General features: G+C 41.7%; 2 protein-coding genes across 4 annotated transcripts in view; both read right to left on the bottom strand.

The window, feature by feature from the left end:
* Nucleotides 1–9,191, bottom strand: part of LOC142501123 (uncharacterized) — a 34,327-nt gene extending 25,136 nt beyond the window's left edge. Inside the window, exons 1-3 of the mRNA XM_075610509.1 lie at nucleotides 9,106–9,191; nucleotides 8,005–8,058; nucleotides 6,990–7,067 (exon numbers count right to left, since the gene is read on the bottom strand). Of these exons, the coding sequence (XP_075466624.1) occupies nucleotides 6,990–7,067; nucleotides 8,005–8,058; nucleotides 9,106–9,145 (172 nt within the window). The 5' untranslated portion in view covers nucleotides 9,146–9,191. The remainder of the gene's footprint in view (nucleotides 1–6,989; nucleotides 7,068–8,004; nucleotides 8,059–9,105) is intronic.
* Nucleotides 1–27,822, bottom strand: part of LOC142501124 (uncharacterized) — a 102,273-nt gene that overhangs the window by 62,019 nt on the left and 12,432 nt on the right. For 2 of the 3 annotated variants that reach the window (XM_075610512.1, XM_075610511.1), the window contains exons 2-3: nucleotides 27,189–27,242; nucleotides 25,277–26,015 (exon numbers count right to left, since the gene is read on the bottom strand). The exons of the other annotated variant lie outside the window; for it this stretch is intronic. In XM_075610512.1, coding sequence (XP_075466627.1) covers nucleotides 25,417–26,015; nucleotides 27,189–27,242 — 653 coding nt within the window. In that variant the 3' untranslated portion in view covers nucleotides 25,277–25,416. Of the gene's footprint in view, nucleotides 1–25,276; nucleotides 26,016–27,188; nucleotides 27,243–27,822 lie in introns of those variants that run through there. 3 annotated transcript variants of the gene reach the window in all.

Raw genomic sequence — 27,822 nt, 5'->3', positions numbered from 1 at the left:
ATATGCAATTCTTACATCAATTAACACACCCAAATGCAATGTTTTGCTGCAAAGTCAATGGCAGCTTCTCTAAACTTTGCAACTGGTTCCAGGTGGACCATTACTGAACAGACGATTAATACAGAAATATTTATAACACTATTCATTAATTGAGTGTTAACATTTCCAAAACTTCACGTGTACAAGAACATACTTGAAAGTTTGGAAACAACACAGTCTTCAGCATACATACAATAGTAATTAGATAATGTGAAGTCAACAAAACAAGGCCAAAGACATATTTTCTGAATTATAACATTTATTTTTTTTGTTCCTTTTGCGAGCGAGTAACAGGCCTGCTTGTTGTCTCTTGAATTTTCCTTTTTCTTTTGCCACCAACTTTAGGCACAGCAGAGCCACTTTGAGTGGCCTCTGGCACTTCACGGGCAGGGCTTGTGGGCAGTGACTCACCTACAGGGCTTTTGGGCAGTGACTGTTCACCTACGGGGCTTGTGGCCAGTGACTCACCTACAGGGCTTGTGGCCAGTGATTCACCTACAGGGCTTTTGGGCAGTGATTCACCTACAGGGCTTTTGGGCAGTGATTCACCTACAGGGCTTTTGGGCAGTGATTCACCTACAGGGCTTTTGGGCAGTGATTCACCTACAGGGCTTTTGGGCAGTGATTCACCTACAGGGCTTTTGGGTAGTGACTGTGAGCAAGTTGGTAGACACTGCACAAGTGATGGTTGGTCTGTTTCATGTGTGTCTTTTGTTGTTTTTGACCAAAAACTGGTCAGTAGTAACTGCTTGTATTTTGTTTTTGTGGGCTCCTTTGTAGGTGTCAGCTGCTGATTTTGTACAGATGGCAGTGGTAGTATGTCGTCAGGAACCTGCACAGCAATCTCTGCTACTTGACCGGTAACATTTGGGCCTGGTGAATGAATATCAGATGAATGTGGTGAAAACTGACCTGCATGAACAGATCCTGGCTGGGAGGTGTTGAATTGTGGTACATTAGTCATTCTCCAGTAATTAGCTTGTGTTTGCTGAACAACTAATGCTTCGAATGAGGTGTTGATTTTTTGCAACTGTTTCGGCACTTCAATGAAGACTCTGTGGAGATGTGCCAATTGTGAAACTGTTTCTTCCTGCAGTGCAATCATCCTTTCCAGCACTGTCATGAAGTCAGAATGGCGACGATTTTCTGCTTCCACAATTTTTCCCTCAGAAGCTACAATTGCATCGTATGTCGTATTTGCTGGACGATTTGCCGGTAAAACAGTTTCAATTGGAACGTCTTCATGGTCACTTGCTTCTATTTGTGTGTGTATGGCGGTGGCGTCATCATCATCATCATCATAATCCTCTTCATCATGTTCTACAAATAAATGTACAAATTATTAAATGTCATGTTAATCTCTGCTGTGTTACTATGTAATTGTACTGTGTCATAAGTAACAACTAACATGTTTCCATACGTTTTATAACCTCACATTAAAAACTACCTTGACTTAAGAATAATGTTTGGACTCAGTATGAAATATGAGTGAATGAAAACTTGCTGTAAACTCCCAACTCCTACATGATAGTTAACATCACTAACACAATACAAGTTGCCTTACACTTCATTTTCACTGACACTAAGTAATCCTATTTAAAGAAGATGTGCAAAACAAATAATGAACATGACAACATAACATATAGAAGAGCACATATTATATGGCCACCAACTGATACACTCACCTTCTAGGTGTGTTGAGCTGGCTGACCCAGGTGAAGACACTTGTTCAGTCTCAGGTGACACATGTCCTTCAGGGGCAACTATATATAACAATAACATAAGTTTTACATTTACATGTGTAAATATTGAACAAACAGTTATTGTATGTTCTGTATTTATGAGTACCTAACAGCATCATTTCCTTAACCCAAAATGTGTGTGTGAAAGTGAACATAAATAGTTGTAATAACAATGTACATGCCTGTGTACTTAGAAGTTTTGAGTTCCCTAACATACAACATACTATGGTTCTGCAGTAATGCGTGAGGAAAAATACATTAAATTTGTACATAAAAATCATATGTTGTGTAGTGATATCAGTATCATAATGTACATAACTATCATGAGATGACCATTCACAATGGTTATCATGAAGGTGGTCATATTGCAAAAAGTGTTGCTTTTGGTAGAGGATATGTGTGGTACATTAATATAAGATGTGGCACACATGAATGTGGCTGTGACTAAACAAGACAACACATGCAGTGTGTGATAATGTGTCGTTGATAGTAGTTCAACTATAGATATGAGTGAACTAATGTGTGACGTACGGTTTGATAAGTAATGAGTTTTTGGGGCATTTAGTAGCTAAAGTGAAGCTTTCAAATGAGTGTGATTAACTTCAGTTGTGCTAGTCAGGTTGTAAGAACGGTATTCCCTTCCCCAAAAAGCCTAATGAGCCACACCTTTCAATTACTTGAAACAGGTGAAAATGGTGTGAACTAAGTTGCCCCTAAAATGAGGCTGTAATTAGTGTGTGTGCTGAACCCCACCCCCTCTGTTGAAGTGTATGCTGTGATGAGATATTAATTGCAGCTGCTTTAACACAATGGTAGATGAGCTAAATAGTCGTGTGCAGTTTTTAAGTTATGAAAACAATGACATAAAATATGATACGTGTGCCTCATTATGCTGTCTGTATATGACTTAAAGCAAAAATGGACCTTTTCATAAACAACTATAGATGTGTTAGTGCAAGTGATGTTTGTAGGCCGTTGCATGCAATATATTTGATGCATGCTTAAAATAGGCAGTAATGTCATGTTTGTCGGAGTAAAATAAATAAAATACACAATAATATTCTACATATTTCTGTTCTGTACCTGTAGCTAGTAATAATTTCTCATTAACATGTGTTACACATGTGTACTACCCTGTTGTTCCCCATCTTCGCCCACCATCAATTGCTTCCACTGCAGCAATGCATTTTGGGAATTCACATGTAAATGAGCACGCAATGGCACGTGCTATATTAGTTACTGCTTTTAGTAGGACTACAACATATATGTCTATTTAGATATATATATATATATATACAGAATCAGACATATACATATATAGATGCAGGTATGCTTATATTGTGAAGACAGTATAAAAAGCAGTGTAACTATGCAAAATAACTGTAAGCAACGACACGCCTAGTACAGTAATATTTCTCACCTGGTGGAAATTGTGAGGGGTAAATTCCTATATCACGGTCACCAGGTAAGCCTTCCACGACGACGGGAAGTAATTTTGCCCGAAGCAGCTCCTCCAATGGACTTAATATGAGACGTTGTGGTGTGGGCCCACCTCCAGTGCCAGTAGCATGCACGCGTTGGTGTTGTATTTTCTTTTTCAATTTGGACCTAATATCATCAAATCTCTTGTGACAATTCCGCTTGTCCCTCACATGATTCCCACACGCATTGACACCAATGACTATTGTGTCCCACATTTCTTTTCTGCTTGCTGAACTTGTCCGCCCTTGAAAAACATATCAAATATATGAGGTAAATGAATAATAATATAAGCACCAGTTTCCTACACTGCTAGCTGTTCCAAGAGATAGCAAACATGCTGTTTTATGTGTAATATGTGAAGCACATGAGCATTCACTACTAAACCTATACATGTAAGCAAGGTTGCATTCATATTGTATGCAGTTATGGCAAATTGACCGCCTGTGTTTAGTTGTCCTTGTAAGGCATGCTAAAAAGCTGTGTTTCCAGACTAATTAACATAGAAAGATATTGTGAAGCCATATTTGCATATGAACAAAACTCAGATGACCTAGGATCACATGTATTTGAATAATAAATGTAAATGTACACTTACCTAGTAAATGTCCATATATACTGTCATAGTGCTCCAGAATGCCAGTGACAAGAGCTGTATTTTCCTGGTCATTGAAGCGAGGATTACGTGGCTTCTCCACACGTTTCTTCCGAGCAGGTTTAGGGTCAGAGCTTGGCTGGTGCTGACTGGACTCTCCTTCTTCCAATGGAAGAGCCTCCAAAAGCTGCCCACCAGCAAGCACGCCACCACCATCCACCCCATCAGCAACTGCGCCACCAGCAGCACTCCCAGCACCAGCACTCCCACTCCTAGCACCAGCACTCCCACTCCTAGCACCAGCACTCCCACTCCTAGCACCAGCACTCACACTCCTAGCACCAGCACTCCCAGCACCAGCACTCCCAGCACCAGCACTCCCACTCCCAGCAACAGCACTCCCACTCCCAGCACCAGCACTCCCACTCCCAGCAACAGCACTCCCACTCCCAGCAACAGCACTCCCACTCCCAGCAACAGCACTCCCACTCCCAGCAACACCACTCGCAGCACCAGCACTCCCACTCCCTGCAACACCACTCTCACTCTCAGCAACATCACTCCCCTGAACAGTACATTCACTCCGACGCGTACTCCCACGAGTAGCACTCCCACTCCCACCAGCATCACTCTTCCCACGCTTTGCGGGCATACTTCCAGCACTCACAAAAAACAGACAATAAATGTACAGCCAATCACACGAAACACTTCCACATATAAAACAAGACAAAGATGTAAACAAAACAACAATGGACAAAGCTCACCCAATACACAACAAGTCTCTCCGTCAATATGCAAATGTTCAATCAGCCAGCTCTGTGCGTCTCTCTCTCTCTCACTCCCAACAACACAGAGAATGATTAGCAGTACACGTTGCCTTTAAATATGGCGCGCAATCCAAAACATGCTTGTTTCGCCTGATTCAGCAAGATTTGTGATTGGGCAACCTAACAGCACCCCGCCACGCACGCCGATACACCTGTGTGTGATCGGCTAATCATCGTGAGAGTGGGCGGATTTGTTTTCGGGTTGATTTTGAATGTATTCGGCACTTACTGCATACGGAGAGGAAAAAACGCCAATAACATGACTAATCGGTAAGATTGCCGATTTCACATAATCGACGCTTACTGCATGAGGCCCTTAGTCTCTGTACTTTGCTTTCAGAATGTATTCCTGCTTGAGATAGTTGAGATGTATCTATTGCATTTTCAAGGACTTGTCTCTTGCTACACTTAATTTTCATTTTTTTTATTGGTTAAAAAATGTTATATATGGTGCCTTTAATATTAAATATCTTCCTTCTTTGTCGTTTTTCTTTTATACCAGGAAGAATCGTGTCACCTGTACTTTATTTCTAACTTTAAACAATGGAGAGATATTGGCTGAATTGTTCTTTGGCAATTCTGTTCTACAACAGAGTCAGATGATAAACATGAATGACACTCAAACAAAGACAAAAGAAGCCCAAAGGCTCCCGTAGCATTAAACCCAATAATATAAATTCCGAAAAACACTAATTATTGGACAGGTTTTTTAATATTTGCGCTTCAGAGTAAAAAGCCATCAGGACTGAATGAATTGATAGAGTTGACACCGTTCCTGAAGTTATTCAATTGGCCCCAAATTGTGAGACTAATTGAAGTATGATATCATGATGGTCCATACACCCTTCACCTTCCTGGTAACTCCTATTCCCCTTTTCCCTGTTCTCCCCCCTTCCTTCTCCCCTGCCGCTTTCTGATGATGTGGAGACTCTATGTGATATATTGGATTTTTGGATCATATATTTTTTTTATATTCAATATTTCAACATGGATTTATTTCTACCTGTATCTTGTATATATAATATATAGTTGAAATATCAATATATTAAATTCTATATCCATATGATGAAACATAGGGATGGTATGTGTTACAGACATGTGGGTGAATTGATTAATGTTAACATGCTTTCTCTTAAATCCTTCACTGCCAAATGAGCAGCAACATGCTGTATTGTTTTGGAAAACATTGCTGTCCTCTCAAGCTCTTACTGTTATGAATATAGACTTTATCTAACTCCAAACAAGGCCAAGTTAAAACCACCTTTCTTGTTAGTGCTTATTATATTTTACTTGAGTTCGATGTGAATTTGGAATCCTCATGTAGAAATTTTATGTCTGGCAAATGCATTTTCATTCCTACAACTCACATGAAAACATTTAATGACTTGGTCTGAAAAGATTTATATGTTCATCAGGTCTCTATATAACAGAGAGCCCTCTGTTGTAATCTTGTGGTAACGTAGCATTCACTGCAGTGCTACTGGTTCTACTGTACCTTTCCTTTAAATCAGTGGAAATACATTTGAAAAAATCTACAGCACAAATCATACAACAATTGGTTTAATAAATGTATTTTAATATGTGTAATCATACACATTAAAGGGGTTTGAATTCGCAGATCTCTTCAGAAGAAATGTAAAGAGAGTTAACAGAATCTTTAATCTTTTCGTTCAACACACTTGAGATGGATTCAGAGGGATTATTTCTTGACTCCACCTCCACCTCCGTGACCTCCACCACCACCTCCGTGACCTCCACTGCTTTGACAGCCATGACCTCCACTGCTTTGACCTCCACCTCCACCTCCATGACCTCCACCTCCATGACCTCCACCTCCACCTCCGTGACCTCCACTGCTTTGACCTCCGTGACCTCCACCTCCGTGACCTCCACTGCTTTGACCTCCACCTCCGTCACCTCCTCCTCCACCTCCGTGACCTCCACCTTCGTGACCTCCACTGCTTTGACACCCATGGCCTCCACTGCTTTGACCTCCGTGACCTCCACCTCCACCTCCATGACCTCCACCTCCTCCTCCGTCACCGCCACTGCTTTGACCTCCATGACCTCCACCTCCGTCACCTCCACCTCCGTGACCTCCACCTCCATGACCTCCACTGCTTTGACAGCCATGACCTCCACTGCTTTGTCCTGCATGACCACCTCCACCTCCGTGACCTCCACCTCCACCTTTGTCACCACCACCTCCACCTCCGTGACCTCCACATCCACCTCCGTGACCTCCACTGCTTTGACCTCCGTGGCCTCCACCTCCATGACCTCCACCTCCGTCACCTCCACCTCCACCTCCACCTCCGTGACCTCCACTGCTTTGACCTCCGTGGCCTCCACCGCTGCTACCCCCATGACCTTGATGGCAAGGTTCTGATGAGAAATAGAAGTATAATTTGAAGGAATGGCTGAGATACATTGACTACTTCTAAATGAAGGGAATGTCAGTAAAAAAAACCATATGGTACAAAGACAGCTTATTTAAAAAAAGAAATCTTCCACATTGTGGGACTTTGATTAATTATACACTAAAATGAGTGAAACAGAAGAGCACAGAAAACATTTACCTCTAATTTACTGGAAATGTTGGGAATCCAAGAGGATTCTGCAGGTGACGCTACATTTCTGACAGGTCTCACTGATTCAAAGTCAGTCTCATTTGATGTCAGTCTCACTGATTTTTAGTATCATGGGTCCCATAAACTTCCATGGCGACTCACTGAAGTAAATCAGTATTTTTCCAATAAAATGCCATTCTAATTCTAACCCCCCCAAATCTTACTAATTCCTGTCTACGGTGTTGACATCAATTTAGCATATTTTCCATGTATCTCCTTTGTAACAGTATGATAATAATGCAGGCCAATCTTTCTACAGATTTTACTCTGATAAAGCAAAGTGGTAAACAGTCCAGCAAATGGGCATCAAAATCGGGACTGTATCATGGTTAGACCACTGACCTGGAGATAGTTAGCAGGTATGATGTCAATCATTAACACAGGATTAATAATGACATCACTAATAATACTATTTCAGGACTAAAGAACTGTGCTTCCTAATCAACTTTATCCATAACAGACATCATCATGCTCTCCACAGTCATTCTTTCCTTTCCATTTTATGCTCCAGGTTTAAATGACTGTTGTTCCCCTATAGTAATACGTGTATTGATGCATTGTTTTATATTTTATTGGGAGTACTGTAAAGAGAAACACAAACAGTGTGACTGTGCATATTGCTGCACAATGAATTACAGGCCCTCCCGTAAACAACAGGATTAAGATCTGATTGACCGTGCAGATTTTCCTACCTGGGCATTTTGGGGCAGGACATGCGTCCTTGCATGATTTAGCTGGTGCACATGCTGAAATGAGAGAGAATGAATATCACTGAGACACATAAGTGCAAATCCTGAATGGTTTTTATGGACCTCGTAAATACAACTTGAATGTGTGATTGCTAATGGCCAATCATACAAAAGCTTTGAAAACCTACAGTAGATGAATTGAGTTCAACAAGTACATTTTTTGCCAATAGGTTAACAATAGAAAAGGTCATGCATCCATGTATCAGGGTGAGTGCATATCAGTGAGGGAGTTGAGGAGAGTAAAAGAAGCTACTGTACTTTTCACAATTCTGTTTTTTTTCCCCTCATGTTTTTTTCTTTTCCTTACTTCCAATCACCCTGCAGGTATGAGTTGCATTAACAATTCAATATTTTAAAAATCTGCTTCAGATGTAGGCACAATACCTTGGTTTACATGTTTCATATACTGTATGTGATGCACTTACAGTTTCTATTTCAGAAAAAAATCTCTTTATGATGATACATTTGGAACAGTTTAATTGACTTTCAAATGATCTTTAAGTATCTCCCTGCTAAATAGAACAGCAGCTCTGAGTTGCATTAACATTTCAATATTTTAACAATCTGCTTCAAATGTAGGCACAATACCTTGGTTTACATGTTTCATATATGTGATGCAAACAAAAAAATTATCTTTTTGTATTGTTCACAAGACACATGGATTCTCTTTAAATAACTGTTTTTTATTTATTCACAATAATCTTGGCTGTTATGATCTTCTGCAGAAACATCAGCTTATTTTATACTAACAGTTTCCCTTTCAGGAGAAAAAAATCTCTTTATGATGATACATTTGGAACAGTTTACTTGACTTTCAAATTGTCTTTAAGTATCTCCCTGCTAAATAGAACAGCAGCGCCATAAAAACTGGGCACAGATTAGAACTATCTGCTCTTATCACGTTTGTTGTGCAAGAAAACATATCTTTTTGAACAACTATATACAGCTAAGAACATCTCTTTGTCATTCAGTCCAGCCTTGTTGGTGCCTCAGCATCTGGTAAATTCCATGTTACCCTATTCGCTATCATAAAGAATTACTTACGGTCAGAATCTTTGCATCCACCACCCTTTGTTCCAGGCATGATTGCTCTTCTAGTTATATTCTGCTGTAGGGATGGAGATCTAGGATGGTACAGGTCTACCAGCAATGCCTGATGCTGCTGCTTTTATACACAAAGTGAAGCCATTCAATTATTGACAAGTGCTTTCAGTAACCAATGGGACCCTGTACAAACATCTATTATTAAGTATTTAGGATTCAAAGCATTTTTGTTAAATTGTTTGCTTTAATCAAGTGTAGGGTGTTTCTCAATGTTGTATATTTTATTTTACTATAAAATGCTAGTGTGATTGTCGGTGTGTTTCTTTGCTAGTCACAGTTGTGATTAATTTCCAGAATAATATTAGCATAATTGGCAGGCTGGGATGCTTTGAAGAAGTTCCTATACATGAGCTTTAAAGATAGCATAACTCCCTTCTTCAGTTCAAACAACTGAAATTGTTTTGCAATACAGTGCCTGGGTTAACTGTCTTTTGACCTCAGGCACCTTAAAATTACAGATCTTTAAAAAAAAAAAATTTATATACTGCTGCGGCAGCTTTTATTCTAACAAATCACCGGTTTTTCCCTGGCTTGTTCCTGGAATGCGACGCTCTTCAGCTGGCGCATGCCGCGTTCCTTTTGCGTTCCCAGCCACGGGTCATGCCCGGCTGACGCGCGGTTGATGCGTTTATTGATAATGGTTCAGGATTTAATAGGCTGCAATGCTTCGCGTGTCCGCCAGATGGCAGAAATTCATGAATTGTAATGCGCATGCGCTTCAGTAATGTGTCGACTTGCAGGTGTTTCGTTAAAAAATGAGGAAAATCCGCCCTTATCTTGGCTCGGATTGATGCAGGGGGGCTCCAGAGCTGATACCTAGGAATATCAGCACCGGAGGCCCCCGGCATGCATCCAAGGCAGGAAAAATGCATGTACAGCCCACTTCATTACCTTAGCGGCTAACCGATAAGGCAATGAAGGGGTTAACCCACTGTGCCCGCTTTATTGTGGGGAGCGGGGGTGGGTGAAGGGGGTATTTCACCCTTGGTGTGAGTTTAGGACTTGCGGGGGGTTGCGGGTGCACTTAACCCCTTCACGACCGTAGCAGTTAATACCGCTACGGTCATGAAGGGGTTAACCCCTCCCGCTAAACCCCCCCCCCAGGAAGCACTAAACAACCACCGTTGGGGCTAATACCCCCTTCACCCACCCCTGCTACCCACAATAAAAAAAATTCACACACAGCAGCCCTACAATAAATAAATCTAAATAAATAAATAAATACATGAATATAAATAAATAAATAAATATATATATATATATTTATATATATATATTTCTGAAAGTGTTGTATGCGTGTCTGGTTTTCCTGTGTCTAGGGGCAATAACATTGGATCTTTGGCCCGTTACTCCGCCTCAGGCCTCAGGCCAATGAGATTGCTCCCTTGGCCCGCCCGCCCCCGCACACCTCTAATTGGCCTGAGGCGGAGTGACGGGCTAAAGGAAACACACACACACACACACACACACACACACACACTCACTCTCTCTCATTCTGTTGCTTGGCCTCACTCTCCCCCGTCAGTCGGACCGCAGCTCACCTTCCACACACCCCTCCCCCCCTTCTCCCGGTGCCCCTCACTCTCTCCCCTCACTCTCTCCCCCAACTCCCGGACGGAGGGGAAGCGCGGCCTGGGCCTCCTGCACTCCCCCGGCCTCCTGCACTCACTATCACGTGCGGTCCCGGACGGAGGGGAAGCGCGGCCCGGGCCTCCTGCACTCCCCCGGCCTCCTGCACTCACTATCACGTGCACTCCCGGACGGAGGGGAAGCGCGGGCCGGGCCTCCTGCACTCACCCTCACGTGGCACGGTTCTCCTGTCCCAGCCTGCCACTCTTGCCCCCCCGCCAGCTTCCGAACCCACCTCCTGCCCCAGCCTGATGCCACGGGGATATCCGTGCCAGGAGGGGAACCGTCTGCCGCCAGGAAACACCACCCGGTCAAGGTAAGTCACCCACCGTCTCCCACCCACGCACTGTCACCCAGTTACCCACTCACCCACTGTCACCCACTCAAAGTCACCCACCCAGTCACCCACACATCCACCCAGTCACTCACTCACCCACTTTCACTCACTCACCCACCCACTTTCCCCCAGTCACCCACTTTCCCCCAGTCACCCACTTTCCCCCAGTCACCCACTTTCCCCCAGTCACCTACTTTCCCCCAGTCACCCACTTTCCCCCAGTCACCCACTTTCCCCGTAATCATGTGTATTAGTAAATGAGAATCCTTTCTGTAGGAGTCTAAGGTCTCTCTCTACTAGAGACTCAAATGTAGATAAAAACTTTCCTTTAATAAACGTAGGGAAAATGTAGATTTTCTCCTCAAACCTGTTTTGTAATTACCCAGGAAATTCTCAGGGTTAAATTCAGGGTCTAAGAATTCCTGAATCTCCTCCATGTCCTGGAATTTTTTAAGAGTACACTTCCTGATAAATTTATTCAAATCTACCACAGTTTGAAAAAGGTTGAAATCAGTGTCAGGAACATATCCTAAGCCCTTGTTCAATAGTGATAGTTCATCATCTGAGAGATGTTTATCACACCGCATTCTTGATTTAAAAGTTTTTCTTTCTCTTTGATGGAGCTCCCTTTTGATTTTGTTGTTTTTGTCCCCCGCCTCGTCCTTTTGGGTTTTTTGGCACCTCAGACGTTCTAGAGGACTCAGAGGAATGTCCTTGTTGGGGTCTTTGGTCTGATTCTCTTTCTTTATACTTCCTCTCCCAGAAGGGGCGTTGTTCTTTGGGGGCATCCACATCTGATTGGGAATTATCTTCCTCATGCGTGGTGAAGAAAGAAACTGTTTGTGCCATATTTTCAGTGTCCGCTGTATCAGAGTCTCCACTATAGGCAGTGTTAGAATATCCTCTAGGTTTCAGAATAGATTTTCTGTGTTGACTAGATTTACTGTCTGGTGTTGAATGATAGGGACGTGTATCTTTATTTTTACGTTTATTGGGTGTTGTCCTTTCCCATGTATACACTTGATGTCGTATGTAATCTAACCTCTCAATTTTTTGTTGTTTTTTGTCCATAATGGATTTTTCTATATCTTTAACACTTTTTTCCAGATTATGATCTAATTCTTTGAAACCTTCCATTCTACAGAACTTGGCCAGATATGTTTGTAAGTCCTTAATTTCTTTTTCAAGAACCAGCTTTTATTTAGTTTTTAATTTCACAATAAGTTCAATCAATTTGAATGAGCAATCATTTAAGATGCTTTTCCAGTCATTTTCAAATTGGGGACTTACAAACCCAAACGTGGGGGATTCACCTACACAGGCATAGTTCATTATGAACTTAGTGGGGGCCATTTATAGCACTTAGCTGTAAATTTATTATAGTAATATTATGCCCCATACATACTACAAATATCCATTGTCTATGCCTGTGTTGATCTACTGCTATTATAGTATTGAAATGCGTTTTTAATTCTGTTTTTTTATCTTATTGTATATTTATGTGTTGTTAATAAAGTTTGTTTTAGGAAAAGAAAAAAAAGAGAAAAAAAGACAGTCAGATAGCACTACCATACCACCTGACTGGCCTAGCCAATGGCTGTGTACGCCGCGCCACCGCGACCCGTTGCGACGCGGGACGATGACGTCACACCCGGCAGCGCGCGGCACAGTACAGGTGAGTATAAATCACGCAGTTTTACACTTGTTTGTCACCTTGATAAAGTGCCCCGTGCACGAAATGCGTAGGTGCGTTCGTGTGGCTTTGCTGTCCCCTTGCTGCACCACCCTGCAATAAACCTGACCTGTTGTTTAGCTGAGTGCTCACTTTGTATTTTTTCCGGTCTCATTGGGAGTTGGAAATTGAGGCAGTGCAACACATCTTCACCTATCTTCCTGCTGGCTATCTACCTGGATGAACTGCACGCCCTGGATATCTGGAAGTCCTGCAAGCACTAAGGTAATAGGGCCAGAGCGCCCCTACATATATGCATATGTTTACCAGTGCCTCTGTTCATTTTATATTGGTTACTAGGGGGGGCTGTTATGGTGTTTCAACTGTGGTGGTCATGTGGACCCCACTAGACTCCTAGCCCGCACCTGATAATTGCCATATCATTCATGGACTTTCCATTGCTATCCAGTATCATTTACATATGTTATTGAGGAACTTTGACCAATTTGGATGCATCACTTTTTTCCTGTTTTTTGTTCATATCCCAGTGATTGCTCATTGGACTGATTTCCATTATACTCTGAGTGATACACTCTTTACAGGTCATTCTATCATTGGCTATTGCATAAGTGGTGGTGCATGCATTTTTCTTCCCCTATTCTACACGTGTTAGAAGGGGAGTTACAGGCTGATAAATGGAAAGTATTTAATTATTTGCCAAAGAAGAAAGACAGATACATATGTTAATTAGACATCAATTCAAAGTTTTTTTCAAATCTCTTTTCATTTTTTCTGTAACAATGGACATCGAAGAGACTGAACATGTTGACCCTGATGATCCCACTAACTACATCTCTGGGTATTTTGATAATACAAACAGGCTCAGAAAAGCAAAAAAAGTTTTTGAAAGCCAAACTATTTTGGACTGTGAGGATCTGACAGATCTGGAAGATCATTTCCAGAAACTTAGCAAACTTATGATTAATGATACCAGGATTTGGTGGGACCTCATCTCACTCGAAAACTACTTGCTTGTTAAAAGGATCCCGAGAGGTTTGAGAGTTAAAAAAATCCCCCACGTTTGGGTTTGTAAGTCCCCAATTTGAAAATGACTGGAAAAGCATCTTAAATGATTGCTCATTCAAATTGATTGAACTTATTGTGAAATTAAAAACTAAAGAAAAGCTGGTTCTTGAAAAAGAAATTAAGGACTTACAAACATATCTGGCCAAGTTCTGTAGAATGGAAGGTTTCAAAGAATTAGATCATAATCTGGAAAAAAGTGTTAAAGATATAGAAAAATCCATTATGGACAAAAAACAACAAAAATTTGAGAGGGATAAGTTAGATTACATACGACATCAAGTGTATACATGGGAAAGGACAACACCCAATAAACGTAAAAATAAAGATACATGTCCCTATCATTCAACACCAGACAGTAAATCTAGTCAACACAGAAAATATATTCTGAAACCTAGAGGATATTCTAACACTGCCTATAGTGGAGACTGATACAGCGGACACTGAAAATATGGCACAAACCGTTTCTTTCTTCACCACGCATGAGGAAGATAATTCCCAATCAGATGTGGATGCCCCCAAAGAACAACGCCCCTTCTGGGAGAGGAAGTATAAAGAAAGAGAATCAGACCAAAGACCCCAACAAGGACATTCCTCTGAGTCCTCTAGAACGTCTGAGGTGCCAAAAAACCCAAAAGGACGAGGCGGGGGACAAAAACAACAAAATCAAAAGGGAGCTCCATCAAAGAGAAAGAAAAACTTTTAAATCAAGAATGCGGTGTGATAAACATCTCCAATGTAGTACTCTCAGATGATGAACTATCACTATTGAACAAGGGCTTAGGATATGTTCCTGACACTGATTTCAACCTTTTTCAAACTGTGGTAGATTTGAATAAATTTATCAGGAAGTGTACTCTTAAAAAATTCTATCATGATAAGAATAATCAGGAAAGTATTAATATCAGTGCAATATCTGATCCTGACTGTATTTCTTCCTATGTAAATAATGATGTCAACATTAATTCCTTTAGGGAACAGTGTCTGATCCAGGACATGGAGGAGATTCAGGGATTCTTAGACCCTGAATGTAACCCTGAGAATTTCCTGGGTAATTACAAAACAGGTGTGAGGAGAAAATCTACATTTTTCCCTACGTTTATTAAAGGAAAGTTTTTATCTACATTTGAGTCTCTAGTAGAGAGAGACCTTAGACTCCTACAGAAAGGATTCTCATTTACTAATACACATGATTACAAACATGATGACAATTTATCTGTAAATGAAAGACAGGCATTAAAAGATTTACAAACCAACAAAATGCTGGTAATAAAAAAAGCTGATAAGGGAGGGGCGGTGGTGGTGCAGCATAGGGATGACTATCACAGGGAGGCCTTGCGCCAACTTGGGTATCAGACTTCCTATGCTGCACTACCCTCTGACCCCACCCCCACATTTCAAAGAGATCTCAAACATCTACTAGATGAAGGCTCTATGTTAAAAGTATTAAATGAAAATGATATTGACTACCTGTTTAATCCCATGCCCACCACGCCCGTGTTTCACCATCTCCCGAAGATTCATAAGACATTGGTGTCCCCTCCTGGGAGACCAATTGTCTCTAGTATTGATTCTTTGGGAGATGGTGTTTCACGGTACGTGGACTTTTTCCTACAGCCCCTTGTCCAACAATTGCCTTCGTACATTCGGGATAGTAGTGATTTATTAACCACTCTAGACCAAATTGTATGGAACCACAATATGGTGTGGGTGACGCTAGATGTCACATCATTATATACCATCATTTCCCATGAACATGGCCTGACAGCAGCACGTCACTTTCTTAATCAATCTGATTTAGCACAAGCACAAGTCACTTTCCTTCTAGATGCTATTCACTTTTTACTCACTCACAATTTTTTTCTTTTTGACGGGGTGCACTATCTCCAGAGACGTGGAACGGCTATGGGCACGAGCTTTGCCTCATCATACGCCAACCTCTTCATGGGGTGGTGGGAGTCGTTCCATGTCTTTGGAGATAAAAATAGATTTAGAGAGCACATTATATTTTATAGACGCTACATAGATGATCTCCTGTTCATTTGGGAAGGAGACATCACCACACTCTTGGAGTTTATTTCGTCACTTAATGATAATAAGTTTCATCTCTCTTTCACTTTTTGTTATCACCATCAGCACATTTATTACTTAGATTTATGTTTATACATTGATACTGCACTCTCCATTCAGACCATACTTTATCGTAAGCCGAATTCACGGAACACGTTCTTAAGACCAGATAGTTGTCACCCTCAAGCCACGTTCATAGGGATACCGAAAAGCCAATTCATCAGAACCCGCCGCAATTGTTCTAATGATGATGAGTTTAAAATTAAATCAGAAGAGTTATACGTTCGCTTTTTACAGAGAGGCTACAAAAAATCTGATTTAGACAGATTGCTTGATGAGGTGTGGAAGATGGACAGAAACAGTCTTCTTAGACATAAAACCGTGAAAAGATCAAGATCTGATCTTAGTCCGTCTTTCATAACACCATTCGGCAAACAAGCACAATCCATTAAAACCATCTTCAAGAAACATTGGAGTGTTTTGTCACTTGATTCTGTATTGAAACCGTATGTGTCGCTAGGCCCAAATATTATATTTAAAAGGGCCAAAACGATAGCTATTACACTATCACCCAGTCTTTTCACTGCAGCAGACGAGAACAAATCCCCATTACCTAAAGGAATGTTCACATGCACTAATTGTAAAGCGTGTGCTTCAATAAATCAGGGTAAAACTTTCACCTCTACAGTCACGAGATTGACGTATAACGTCCCATGCTTTATTAACTGCAACTGCACGTTTATAATATATTTACTCAAATGTGGATGTGGACGCCAATACGTGGGGAGGACCACTAGAAAACTAAAGATTAGAATCCTAGAGCATCTCCGATTGATTAAGAATTAAGATCTGAATCACCCTGTACCAAAACATTTCTCTAATTGTCCGCATGGTAATGCCAATCGTTGTACAGTACAAGGCATTGAACACATTCCCGCCTCCCCCAGAGGAGGAGATAGAGTTAAGATGCTAGATAGACGGGAATCCTATTGGATTTTTACTCTGAGGACTAGGTAACCCTTTGGCATGAACATTGATTGGGATATAAGTCATTTTCTCAACTAATTAAATTAATTTGTATTTTGGGTTTATTTATATAGATAGGTCCACTTTATTATTGTTCATTATTTTTATGCACTGATGCACTTTGTATTATTTTTTATGCACTGATGCACTCTTTTTTATTCTTTCAACAATAGTATTATGGACATAGATTAATTTATTAGTTAAATTTGTCATTAACCCTCAATACTGATAATTTTTTCTAATTTTTTCTTTATTTTCTTTTGCTTTGCTTTCCCAATCTCTGTTCATGCTGTTCTATTCAATATGTAAGTAGGTTAGATACCATCACATATTTCACGAATATAATTGAATATACATGTACCATTAGGTCTAGGGTCAACTCATAAATAAGTGACTTATATAAGAAGCATCTTATGTTGTCCACTAAAGTGATTAGCTAGGACTATATTCTAATGTATATGCATCTGATTATAACAATTATTCTACATTTTGCACTTAAATTGTGATCATGTTCAGTTCACGATCCACAAACTGCCAAGTATCACCTACACAGGCATAGTTCATTATGAACTTAGTGGGGGCCATTTATAGCACTTAGCTGTAAATTTATTATAGTAATATTATGCCCCATACATACTACAAATATCCATTGTCTATGCCTGTGTTGATCTACTGCTATTATAGTATTGAAATGCGTTTTTAATTCTGTTTTTTTATCTTATTGTATATTTATGTGTTGTTAATAAAGTTTGTTTTAGGAAAAGAAAAAAAAGAGAAAAAAAGACAGTCAGATAGCACTACCATACCACCTGACTGGCCTAGCCAATGGCTGTGTACGCCGCGTCACCGCGACCCGTTGCGACGCGGGACGATGACGTCACACCCGGCAGCGCGCGGCACAGTACAGGTGAGTATAAATCACGCAGTTTTACACTTGTTTGTCACTTTGATAAAGTGCCCCGTGCACGAAACGCGTAGGTGCGTTCGTGTGGCTTTGCTGTCCCCTTGCTGCACCACCCTGCAATAAACCTGACCTGTTGTTTAGCTGAGTGCTCACTTTGTATTTTTTCCGGTCTCATTGGGAGTTGGAAATTGAGGCAGTGCAACGCATCTTCACCTATCTTCCTGCTCACAGCAGCGGAGGTTCAGGCCTCCTGTGAGCCACAGGTAAAGCACCACACAGTCAATATCCACCACATTACCCATTGGGTGGGGGAAAGAGCCTTGCATTGGCATGATAAAGCGAGGCATCTTGAAGTATGTCCCTGATCTGCAAGTCCTGTTTTAAAAGAAATACCCTGGCTTGTACTATTGATCTATCTTGGTATGTTTGTATATCAAAAGGTGTTTCCCCCTTCTTAACTATGTGATGCTAATTGACAACTGGAACAAGCTGATTTATTGGGGTGGGGGGAGGGTCATGTGACTGTTTTAGCTGTATAAGACCAATACCCCCTCTGCATTAGCATGATATAGTGAGGCATCTTATAGTGAGCTTTTAAGTGAGAAGATATAGTTAGACTATAGTTTGGCTATAGGTGACTGGGGACTGCATCCTTCTGCAACTCTTCTGCACTTGGCAACAAAAGGTGAGCTATTCTGACCACACTATTATCCCTGCTGTTTAGTCTGAACACACACACACTTGGTTCAAAACAGCTCCATGCAGCATTACCTACCTCTGGCATAATGAACCTGCTTTTTACCTCCACTTTGTTCTTTCTCGTGGCCTCATTGAAATGTTACTCTCTCTATCCACTACACACTCCCCCCTCCTGGCCCACGCCCAACATCACCATACACGCCGGATTACTTAAATGCCTTGCACTATCTACTGAATGTTGGTGGAGAACCCTGAAAACCAGCACTCCAACCACCGCCCACTCAATTGGCAAAAATCATAAAGTCTCAACTTGCAAACAAGTACTCAAATTTCTACTCATACTATTACTCTCTTTAGCAGGTGATATTGAATCTAACCCTGGCCCTCCCACTTCAACCCATACCCCTGAGAATACCCCCTTCAAATTCTAAAAAGGGCTATCTCTCGCCCATATAAATATCCGGAGTCTGCTGCCAAAACTGGATGAACTAAGGGCATGGTGCCTTATGCATAAACCAAAAGCCATCGTTCTTACAGAAACATGACTAACCCCTAAAACCCCTGATGCATATATTGCCATTCAGAGATACTCCATTTCTAGGAGAGATAGGTCAAGGAGAGGAGAGGGGTGTTATTTTATATTGCAGACACCTTACAATTTACACTGTTAAATTGCCCCCCAAGCCCACCCTCTTTTGAAATCCTAGTTGGCAGAATATGCCTCCCCTTTTCTAAGCCCATCTTGCTTGCTAGCATCTACCGCCCCCCTAAAGCCCCTCTTCAATCCCTGACTGATATCACCCAGTTTCTTGGCTCCATTTCCTCTCTGAATGAAAAGAGTCAGCTGCTAGTTCTTGGGGATTTTAACTTCAATTGGCTTGACCCTAAAAACCACAAAATCCAGATACAAATCAAATCGCTTAACCTATCGCAACTAATTTCCCCACCCACATGGACAAACCTGAAATCGCACAACCATTCCTTGCTTGACTGGATCCTCTCCTCAAATCAAAGCAGAATCCAATCCTCTGGCATCCTTCCTGACATTTTCAGTGACCATACAATAGTATACTGTGTAAGGAAAATTAAACCGCCCCAATCAAGCCCTAAAGTTCTCCTCACTAGAACATTTAGAAACTTTAACCCACAACAGTTTCTGGCTGACCTCACCAACTGCCCTTGGCACAGAATCGATTTAATTCCTGACCCTGATTCTGCACTTGACTATTTCCAATCCGAGTTCTTAAAACTCTGTGATACCCACGCTCCACTACGCAGAATAAGGGTACGGGGGGAACACCTTCCATGAGTTACACCTGCCCTTATAGCACTCTACCAGTTCACGGATGCCTTGTAGAAAAGCCAGAAAGTAACTGGCACTACCAAGGATCTCAATCACTACAGATGCATGTGGAACATGTGCACAAGGCAAACAAGGCATGCAAAAGCACAATATTACTCTGACAATCTCCTCCAGAATACATCAAACCCAGCTAACTTCTGGAAGGTTATCAACAACATATTCCAGCCTTCTAACCATCAACAGCCAAGTAATATCACTAAGGGGGATATTACTCTGACAAACCCCACCGACATTGCAAATGCATTCAATGACTACTTTATGGGGTGTGCTACTAACTTATTAGCGAAACGCAACCTAAACCACAAACCTGAATCTCATCCTGGGAGTACCCATATAGCCCCACCCCCTCCCAACACTGCCCACAATTTTCTATTTGGCCCAGTATCCGAAGAGGAGCTTACACAAGCACTCCTCAAATTAAAACTAAGCAGCCAATGTGGACTGACAATACAATTTTAGTTCCTAAGACTTGGTGCCCCAGCAATTGCCAAACCAATTGCTTCCATAGTCAACTCTATCCTGTCTGCAGGCCATATCCCTAAGACCTGGAAAACTGCTAGAGTTGTCCCAATCTTCAAAAGTGGGGACAAAAACACTGTCTCAAACTACAGGCCAATCTCCCTTCTCCCTATCCTATCCAAAGTCATGGAAAAATGTGTCCACCCCAACTAAGCGATTACTATACCAAGACAAATTTCCCTAGCCAATTCCAATCTGGCTTTCGCCCCAAACACTCCACCGTAACTACCCTGCTAAAAGTTTGCAATGAAATCCAGTGTGGAATGGAACGTGGTCAACTCACTGGTGCAATATTCCTAGATTTTGCAAAGGCTTTTGATACTGTTGATCATGCAATCCTGCTTAACAAACTCCAGAGCTCTGGAATAGGGAAGCATGCTTTAAACTGGTTTCAGTCCTACCTATCAGGTAGATCCCAACATGTGTCATCTCAGGCTCTAACTCCAACCCCTTGGATATCACCTGTGGCGTCCCGCAAGGCTCTGTTCTGGGGCCCCTACTCTTCTCAGTGTTTATCAATTATCTTCCCACAGCTTGTAAGGAAGCTTCAATACACATGTATGCAGATGACACAATCTCATATGCACACAGCCATAGCCTCTCCGACCTTGAACACGTACTTCAGTCTGACTTTTTGAGACTTAAAAAATGGATTTCCCAAAACAAACGTTTTTTAAACACTGACAAGACTGTAACAATGGTATTTGGGACCAAGACTACATTTTTAAAGCTTCCAGCAACTGAGCTCCAGATTAGAAACCAACACTAACACCACCCTAACCCCTGTCACTAGTTTTAAATACCTGGGCATGTGGTTTGACTCCCACTTAACATTCGGGATGCACATTGATACCCTGAAAACCAAGACCTATGCCAAACTAGGGGTACTTTACAAGGAACAAATCTTCCCTAGGTCTACTGGTCAGAAAGTGTATCGCACAGCAGATGTTAATGCCAATTATTGACTATGGAGACATAGTATTTGGCTCGGCACCTCAAACCCACCTTAGCAAACTTGACACCCTCTACAATTCAATTTGTCGTTTTGTTCTCCAATGCAACTATAACACACATCACTGCGAAATGCTCAAAGAACTAGATTGGTCATCACTCGAGTCTAGGTGCAAAGTTCACCTTTCCTGTCTTGCCTTCAAATTCTTTATGGGCAAGCTACCCAGCTACCTGAACAAGCTCCTCACCCCTACCACATGCAGCACCTATCATCTGAGATTAGACTCCAAAAGACTGTTCATGGTCCCAAGGCTCAACAAAGTATCCGGTCATTCCTCCTTCTCTTACTGTGCACCCCAAAACTGGAACAACCTACCAGAGACTCTCACATCCACCACCAGTTTAAGTTCTTTCAAATCTAAGGCTGTCACACATTTTAATCTGGTCTGTAACTGTTTCATACGCCCATAATATTTATTATCTTTAACTGTGCATGCAATGTCTTGTATGTAATGTATAACCTGCTCATTTACGTAACTGTATCTGTAACCATGTATTATTTGTCTTAACTCTGTACCCAGGACAAACTTGAAAACGAGAGGTAACTCTCAATGTATTGCTTCCTGGTAAAATATTTTATAAATAAATAAATAATCTATATACATAAAGGGACCACATAGTATCTACACCCATTAATAGTAATGCAACACCCACTCACATTTCTACACCTACCCACACCATTGTATACACTCCCACACACACCTTTTGCAAAGCGCTGTATACACTGTGGGCACTTTATAAATTTATATTTACACACATACACACATATACATACACATATACATTTTATAACTAATTTTAAATAAACTGTGTTACACTATATGTGTGTCTCACTTCTCTTCCTACATGTGATATTACGCACGAGATTACGTTTCCTGCGGAAGACAAGCTGCTGGATGTTCCAGAATCTTCATTATTGTTCCAGATCCCAGAGTGGATACAAGGCCTGATTATATCTTACACACTGTAAGTGCATATCGTACCATCTGGTGTTGAAATTGTTAAAACGTATTACCCTATGTTTGTTTTTCTTGTCTCCACTTGCGCCTAGGTCATTCTTGTTTGGACACATACACACACACTTACACATACACATACTCTTACATCACTCATTGAAAGGGTTAAAATTACTTGTCTGTCCTCCATTTTGTCTGTTCTCCATTTTGTGAATTTATAAGATACAGCAATTTTGAAAAAGCAGAAGCTTGCACCTTTTTATCTTAACTATTTCCAGGCGTGATCCCAAGAAATTGTTTTCCCAAGAAGCAAAGGGCCTTGAATTGTAACAGAAATGTAGCTCTGCTTCATGTTTCTGAAGAGAAAAACCTCTTTTTCATTGCCTATGCATATTCTTGTTAAACCAGTTTGATAACTACGTGTGTCTGCCAAAATAGTGTAACGCCTCCATACAACGCCCTTAACAGGTAGTGTAACACCTCCATTCTAACAGTGATAATGACTTTGTAGCTTATAAAAATTCTGTCCAGCCCGCAATAAACTTGAGCTGCTTAGAGAGAACTTTTTGAAGTGAAACTTCTTATATTCTTCTAGTTATGATGGGAGAAAACTGGAGAGATGGGAGACGAAATGTGAAACGGAAGTGACGTCACAGCTTCCCCACCCCCCCCCCCAGCTCCCCCCACACGCCTGCTGTGACGTTCCTAACAGCCGCCATTCCCCCCACAAGTCCGCACAGACATGGGCGATTGATGCGCATGTGCAGATGTGACCGCCGGGTCCCTCAGGCTAGAAAGATATCTGTGCGAGCATGCGCACAATCGGTCATTGATGCGAAGCAGCGCATGCGCAGAGTCGCCCGTCCCTCGTAGCAGCATCGGAGGCTGAAGAGGAAGCAGCGCCGAGAGCTGAGATTCAGCTGTCCCCATCCCTCCCCGATCAAATGATGACAGGACAGCACAGCACGCGGGGCGGAGGGGGAGGGGCGGAGACAGGCCAAGTCACACCAAGACACATAGAGAACGAGGGAACCCAAACCCCTCTCGCCACCACTGCCTCCATGCCGCGATCTGGTAGGGATGGGGTGGGGGGAGGACTGCTGAAAGGGGCTGGGGGCAGGACAAGGGTGCTGGGGGCAGGACAAGGGTGCTGGGGGGAGTCAGGAGAGAGGGGCAGGACACAGACAGAGAGACATATACATCACACACAGAGAGACACACATACACTGACAGACATACACACACACACTGACAGACATACACACACACACACTCACTGACTGACACACACTGACTGACACACACACACACACACTGACTGACACACACACACACTGGCTGACGGACACACTGAAACACGCACGCACACTCTGACGCACGCACACACTCTGACACACACACACACTGACTGACACACACACACACACACACACACACACTGACTGACGGACACACTGACACACTGAAACACGCACGCACACTCTGACGCACGCACGCACACTCTGACACATGCACACACTGACACACGCACACACTCTGACACACACACACTGACTGACACACACACCCCAGTGGCGCTGAGCACCGCCCCTGAATGATGTGCCTATTCAACCCCCACACACCCCTGTGAGCTCCCCCACCTGCTCAACATCCATGATGCCGGAACTGCAGACACTACACTACTTCAAATAAAAATGACCCCGCCAATCAAATTTACTGATGCTCTAAGCAGCAATAATATTATTGTTACTATATATGTTGCTGACAACACACAAAGAAGTTTCACTTACTATGCGCGTGCACAGCACACACAGCTTTTTTTTCCCTGTCTTTCTTGGCTGCTCCCAGGCGTCTGCAGTTTGTGATAGTGGGAACAAACAATAGCAGTGCCAATGGTAAAAATCTCCCCGGGTGAGTAAAAGGGTATAGAGTCCCTAATGAAAGGGTTAAAGTCCCTTCAGCGAGGATCACCGTCTGCTGAGGTTCTGGAAACCTCAAATGTAACTTTCACTAATTCAGGGACCATTTAACACCTTAAATCATAAATTGCATAGTGCACAGGCGGAGGGAAGAGCTTCAGTCAGATACATTCCTGGATGCACTGTTTTTAAGTAAAAACCTTCCTTGCTTTATCCATTGTAACACTGCCGGAAGAAGAGATCAGTGTATCTCGAAAGATCACACAAATAAAAGCATTTACTTACCAACAGACCGGTATCGTCTATTCGTTTTTGATTATTAAGCTTGGCTAGCCCGGTACAGATACCTCTACACATTATATATATTTATATATATATATACATATACACACACAAAGCTCAACATAATATATTATATAAACAACCCACTTTAGCAATTGTGAAAGTACCTCGTTTTAAAGTGACAATTCTCTTTAGGACGAAAGTGAACTAACCACAGAGACATGTTTAATAGGTTAAACCAGGCTGACACAATACAAAAATAGTAGTTTTAAATTATGTTTTTAAACTTCACTATCAGCTCCATTTAATCTGTTAAATAACACACTGCTCTTGGAGTGAAAATGCTATTAAGTCTTAATTTATTCCCTAACAAGTGATGAACAGATTAAGGGATGGGCTATAACCTATAAGAATGCAGGTTTGTAAAACAGCAGATTGGTGAGATATACCAGTGATTTGTTACAACTACATGAAAATATTTAATGACTTGGTCTGAAAAGCTTTATATGTTCATCAGATCTGTATAATCTTGTAGTAACGTAGCATTCTCTGCAGTGCTACAGGCTCTACTGTACCTTTCCTTTAAATCAGTGGAAATATACATTTGAAAAAATCTACAGCACAAATCATACAACAATTGGTTTAATAAATGTATTTTAATATGTGTAATCATACACTTTAAAGGGGGTTGAAATCGCTGATCTCTTAAGAAGTAATGTAAAGAAAGTTAACAGAATGTTTAATATTTTCAGTCAACACACTTGAGACGGATTCAGAGGGATTATTTCTTGACTCCACCTCCACTTCCGTGACCTCCACCTCCACCTCCATGACCCCCACTGCTTTGACACCCGTGACCTCCACTGCTTTGCCCTTTGTCACCTCCACCTCCGCCTCCGTGACCTCCGCCTCCATGACCTCCACTGCTTTGACCTCCATCACCTCCACTGCTTTGACACCCGTGACCTCCACCTCCGTGACCTCCACCTCCTCCTCCATGACCTCCACTGCTTTGACAGCCATGACCACCACTGCTTTGTCCTCCATGACCTCCACCTCCGTGACCTCCACCTCCATCACCGCCACTGCTTTGGCCTCCACCTCCATGACCTCCACCTCCATCACCTCCTCCTCCACCTCCGTGACCTCCACTGCTTTGACACCCATGACCTCCACTGCTTTGACCTCCGTCACCTCCACCTCCGTGACCTCCACCTCCGTGACCTCCACTGCTTTGACACCCATGACCTCCACTGCTTTGACCTCCGTGGCCTCCACCTCCGTGACCTCCACCTCCGTCACCTCCACCTCCGTGACCTCCACTGCTTTGACCTCCGTGGCCTCCACCGCCGCTACCCCCATGACCTTGATGGCAAGGTTCTGATGAGAAATAGAAGTATAATTTTAAGGAATGGCTGAGATACATTGACTACTTCTAAATGATGGAAATGTCAGTAAAAAAAATCATATCGTACAAAGTCAGCTTATTTAAAAAAAGAAATCTTACACATCATGGGACTTTGATTAATTATACACTAAAACGAGGGAAACAGAATAGCACAAAAAACATTCACCTCTAATGTACTGGAAATTTTGGGAATCCCAGAGAATTCTGCAGGTGACCCTACATTTCTGACATGTCTCACTGATTCAAAGTCAGTCTCATTTGACGTCAGTGTCTCAGTACTTCTATATATCATGGGACCCATAAACTTCCATGGTGTCTCACTGAAGTAAATCAGTATTATTTCAATAAAATGCCATTCTAATTCTAACCAAAATATCTATAATGTTGACATCAATGGAGCATATTTTCCAGGTATCTCCTTCATATATTGATTGGTTGTTTTAATATATTTTTAATGCACTATGAGCGTTGTGCGCTGTGTCTTTTGTGTATTTGTCTGAACTTCTAGGGGGTGCTTTGGGCCATCCCTGTTATCACAGCTGCAGATGCTCCATTTTGCCTAGTGTCTACAAGGTCACGTATTATTTATTTATTTTTTCACTGTATTATCACTTCACGTTTATGAATTGTTTAATAGTTGCGCACTGTTCTTTCACCTCTTCACATGTCCTTCATAACAGTATGATAATAATCCAGGCCAATCTTTCTACAGATCTTACTCTAATAAACCAAAGTGGCAAATAGTCCAGCAAATGGGCATCAAAATCAGGACTGTATCATGGTCACACTACTGACCTGGAGATAGCTAGCAGGTATGATATCAATCATTAACAGAGGATTAATAATAACATCACTAATAATACTATTTCAAGACTAAAGAACTGTGCTCCTAATCAACTTTATACATAACAAGCATCATCACGGTCTCTACAGTCATTCTTTCGTTTCCATTTTATGCTCCAGGTTTAAATGACTGTTGTTCCCCCTATAGTAATAAGTGTATTGATGCATTGTTTTATACTTTATTGGGAGTACTGTAAAGAGAAACACAAACAGTGTGACTGTGCATATTGCTGCACAATGAATTACAGGCCCTCCCGTAAACAACAGGATTAAGATATGATTGACCGTGCAGATTTTCCTACCTGGGCATTTTGGGGCAGGGCATGCGTCCTTGCATGATTTAGCTGGTGCACATGCTGAAATGAGAGAGAATGAATATCACTGAGACAGATATGTGCAAATCCTGTATGGTTTTTATGGACCTCGTAAATACAACTTGAATGTGTGATAGCTAATGGCCAATCATGCAAAAGCTTTGAAACCCTAAAGTAGATGAATAGGGTACAACAAGTACATTTTTTGCCAATAGGTTTACAATAGAAAAGGTCACGCATCCATGTATCAGGGTGAGTGCATATCAGTGAGGGAGTTGATGAGAGTAAAAGAAGAAGATACTTTTCACAATTCAGTGTTTTTCCCCCTCATGTTTTTCCCTTTTCCTTACTTCCAAACACCCTGCAGTTCTGAGTTGCATTAACATTACAATATTTTAAAACTCTGCTTCAAATGTAGACACAATGCCTTGGTTTACATGTTTCATATATGTGATGCAAGCAAAAAATTTATCTTTTCTTTATTGTTCACAAGACACATGGATTCTCTTTAAATAACTGTTTTTAATTTATTCACAATAATCTTGGCTGTTATGATCTTCTGCAGAAACATCAGTTTATCTCAAACTTACAGTTTCCATTTTAGGAAAAAAAATCTCTTTAT

This window comes from Ascaphus truei, chromosome 8 (genome assembly GCF_040206685.1).
Source record: "Ascaphus truei isolate aAscTru1 chromosome 8, aAscTru1.hap1, whole genome shotgun sequence".
NCBI lineage: Eukaryota > Metazoa > Chordata > Amphibia > Anura > Ascaphidae > Ascaphus > Ascaphus truei.
The sequence above is the reverse complement of the archived record's forward strand: the minus strand, read 5'-3'. Positions and strand labels throughout refer to the sequence as shown.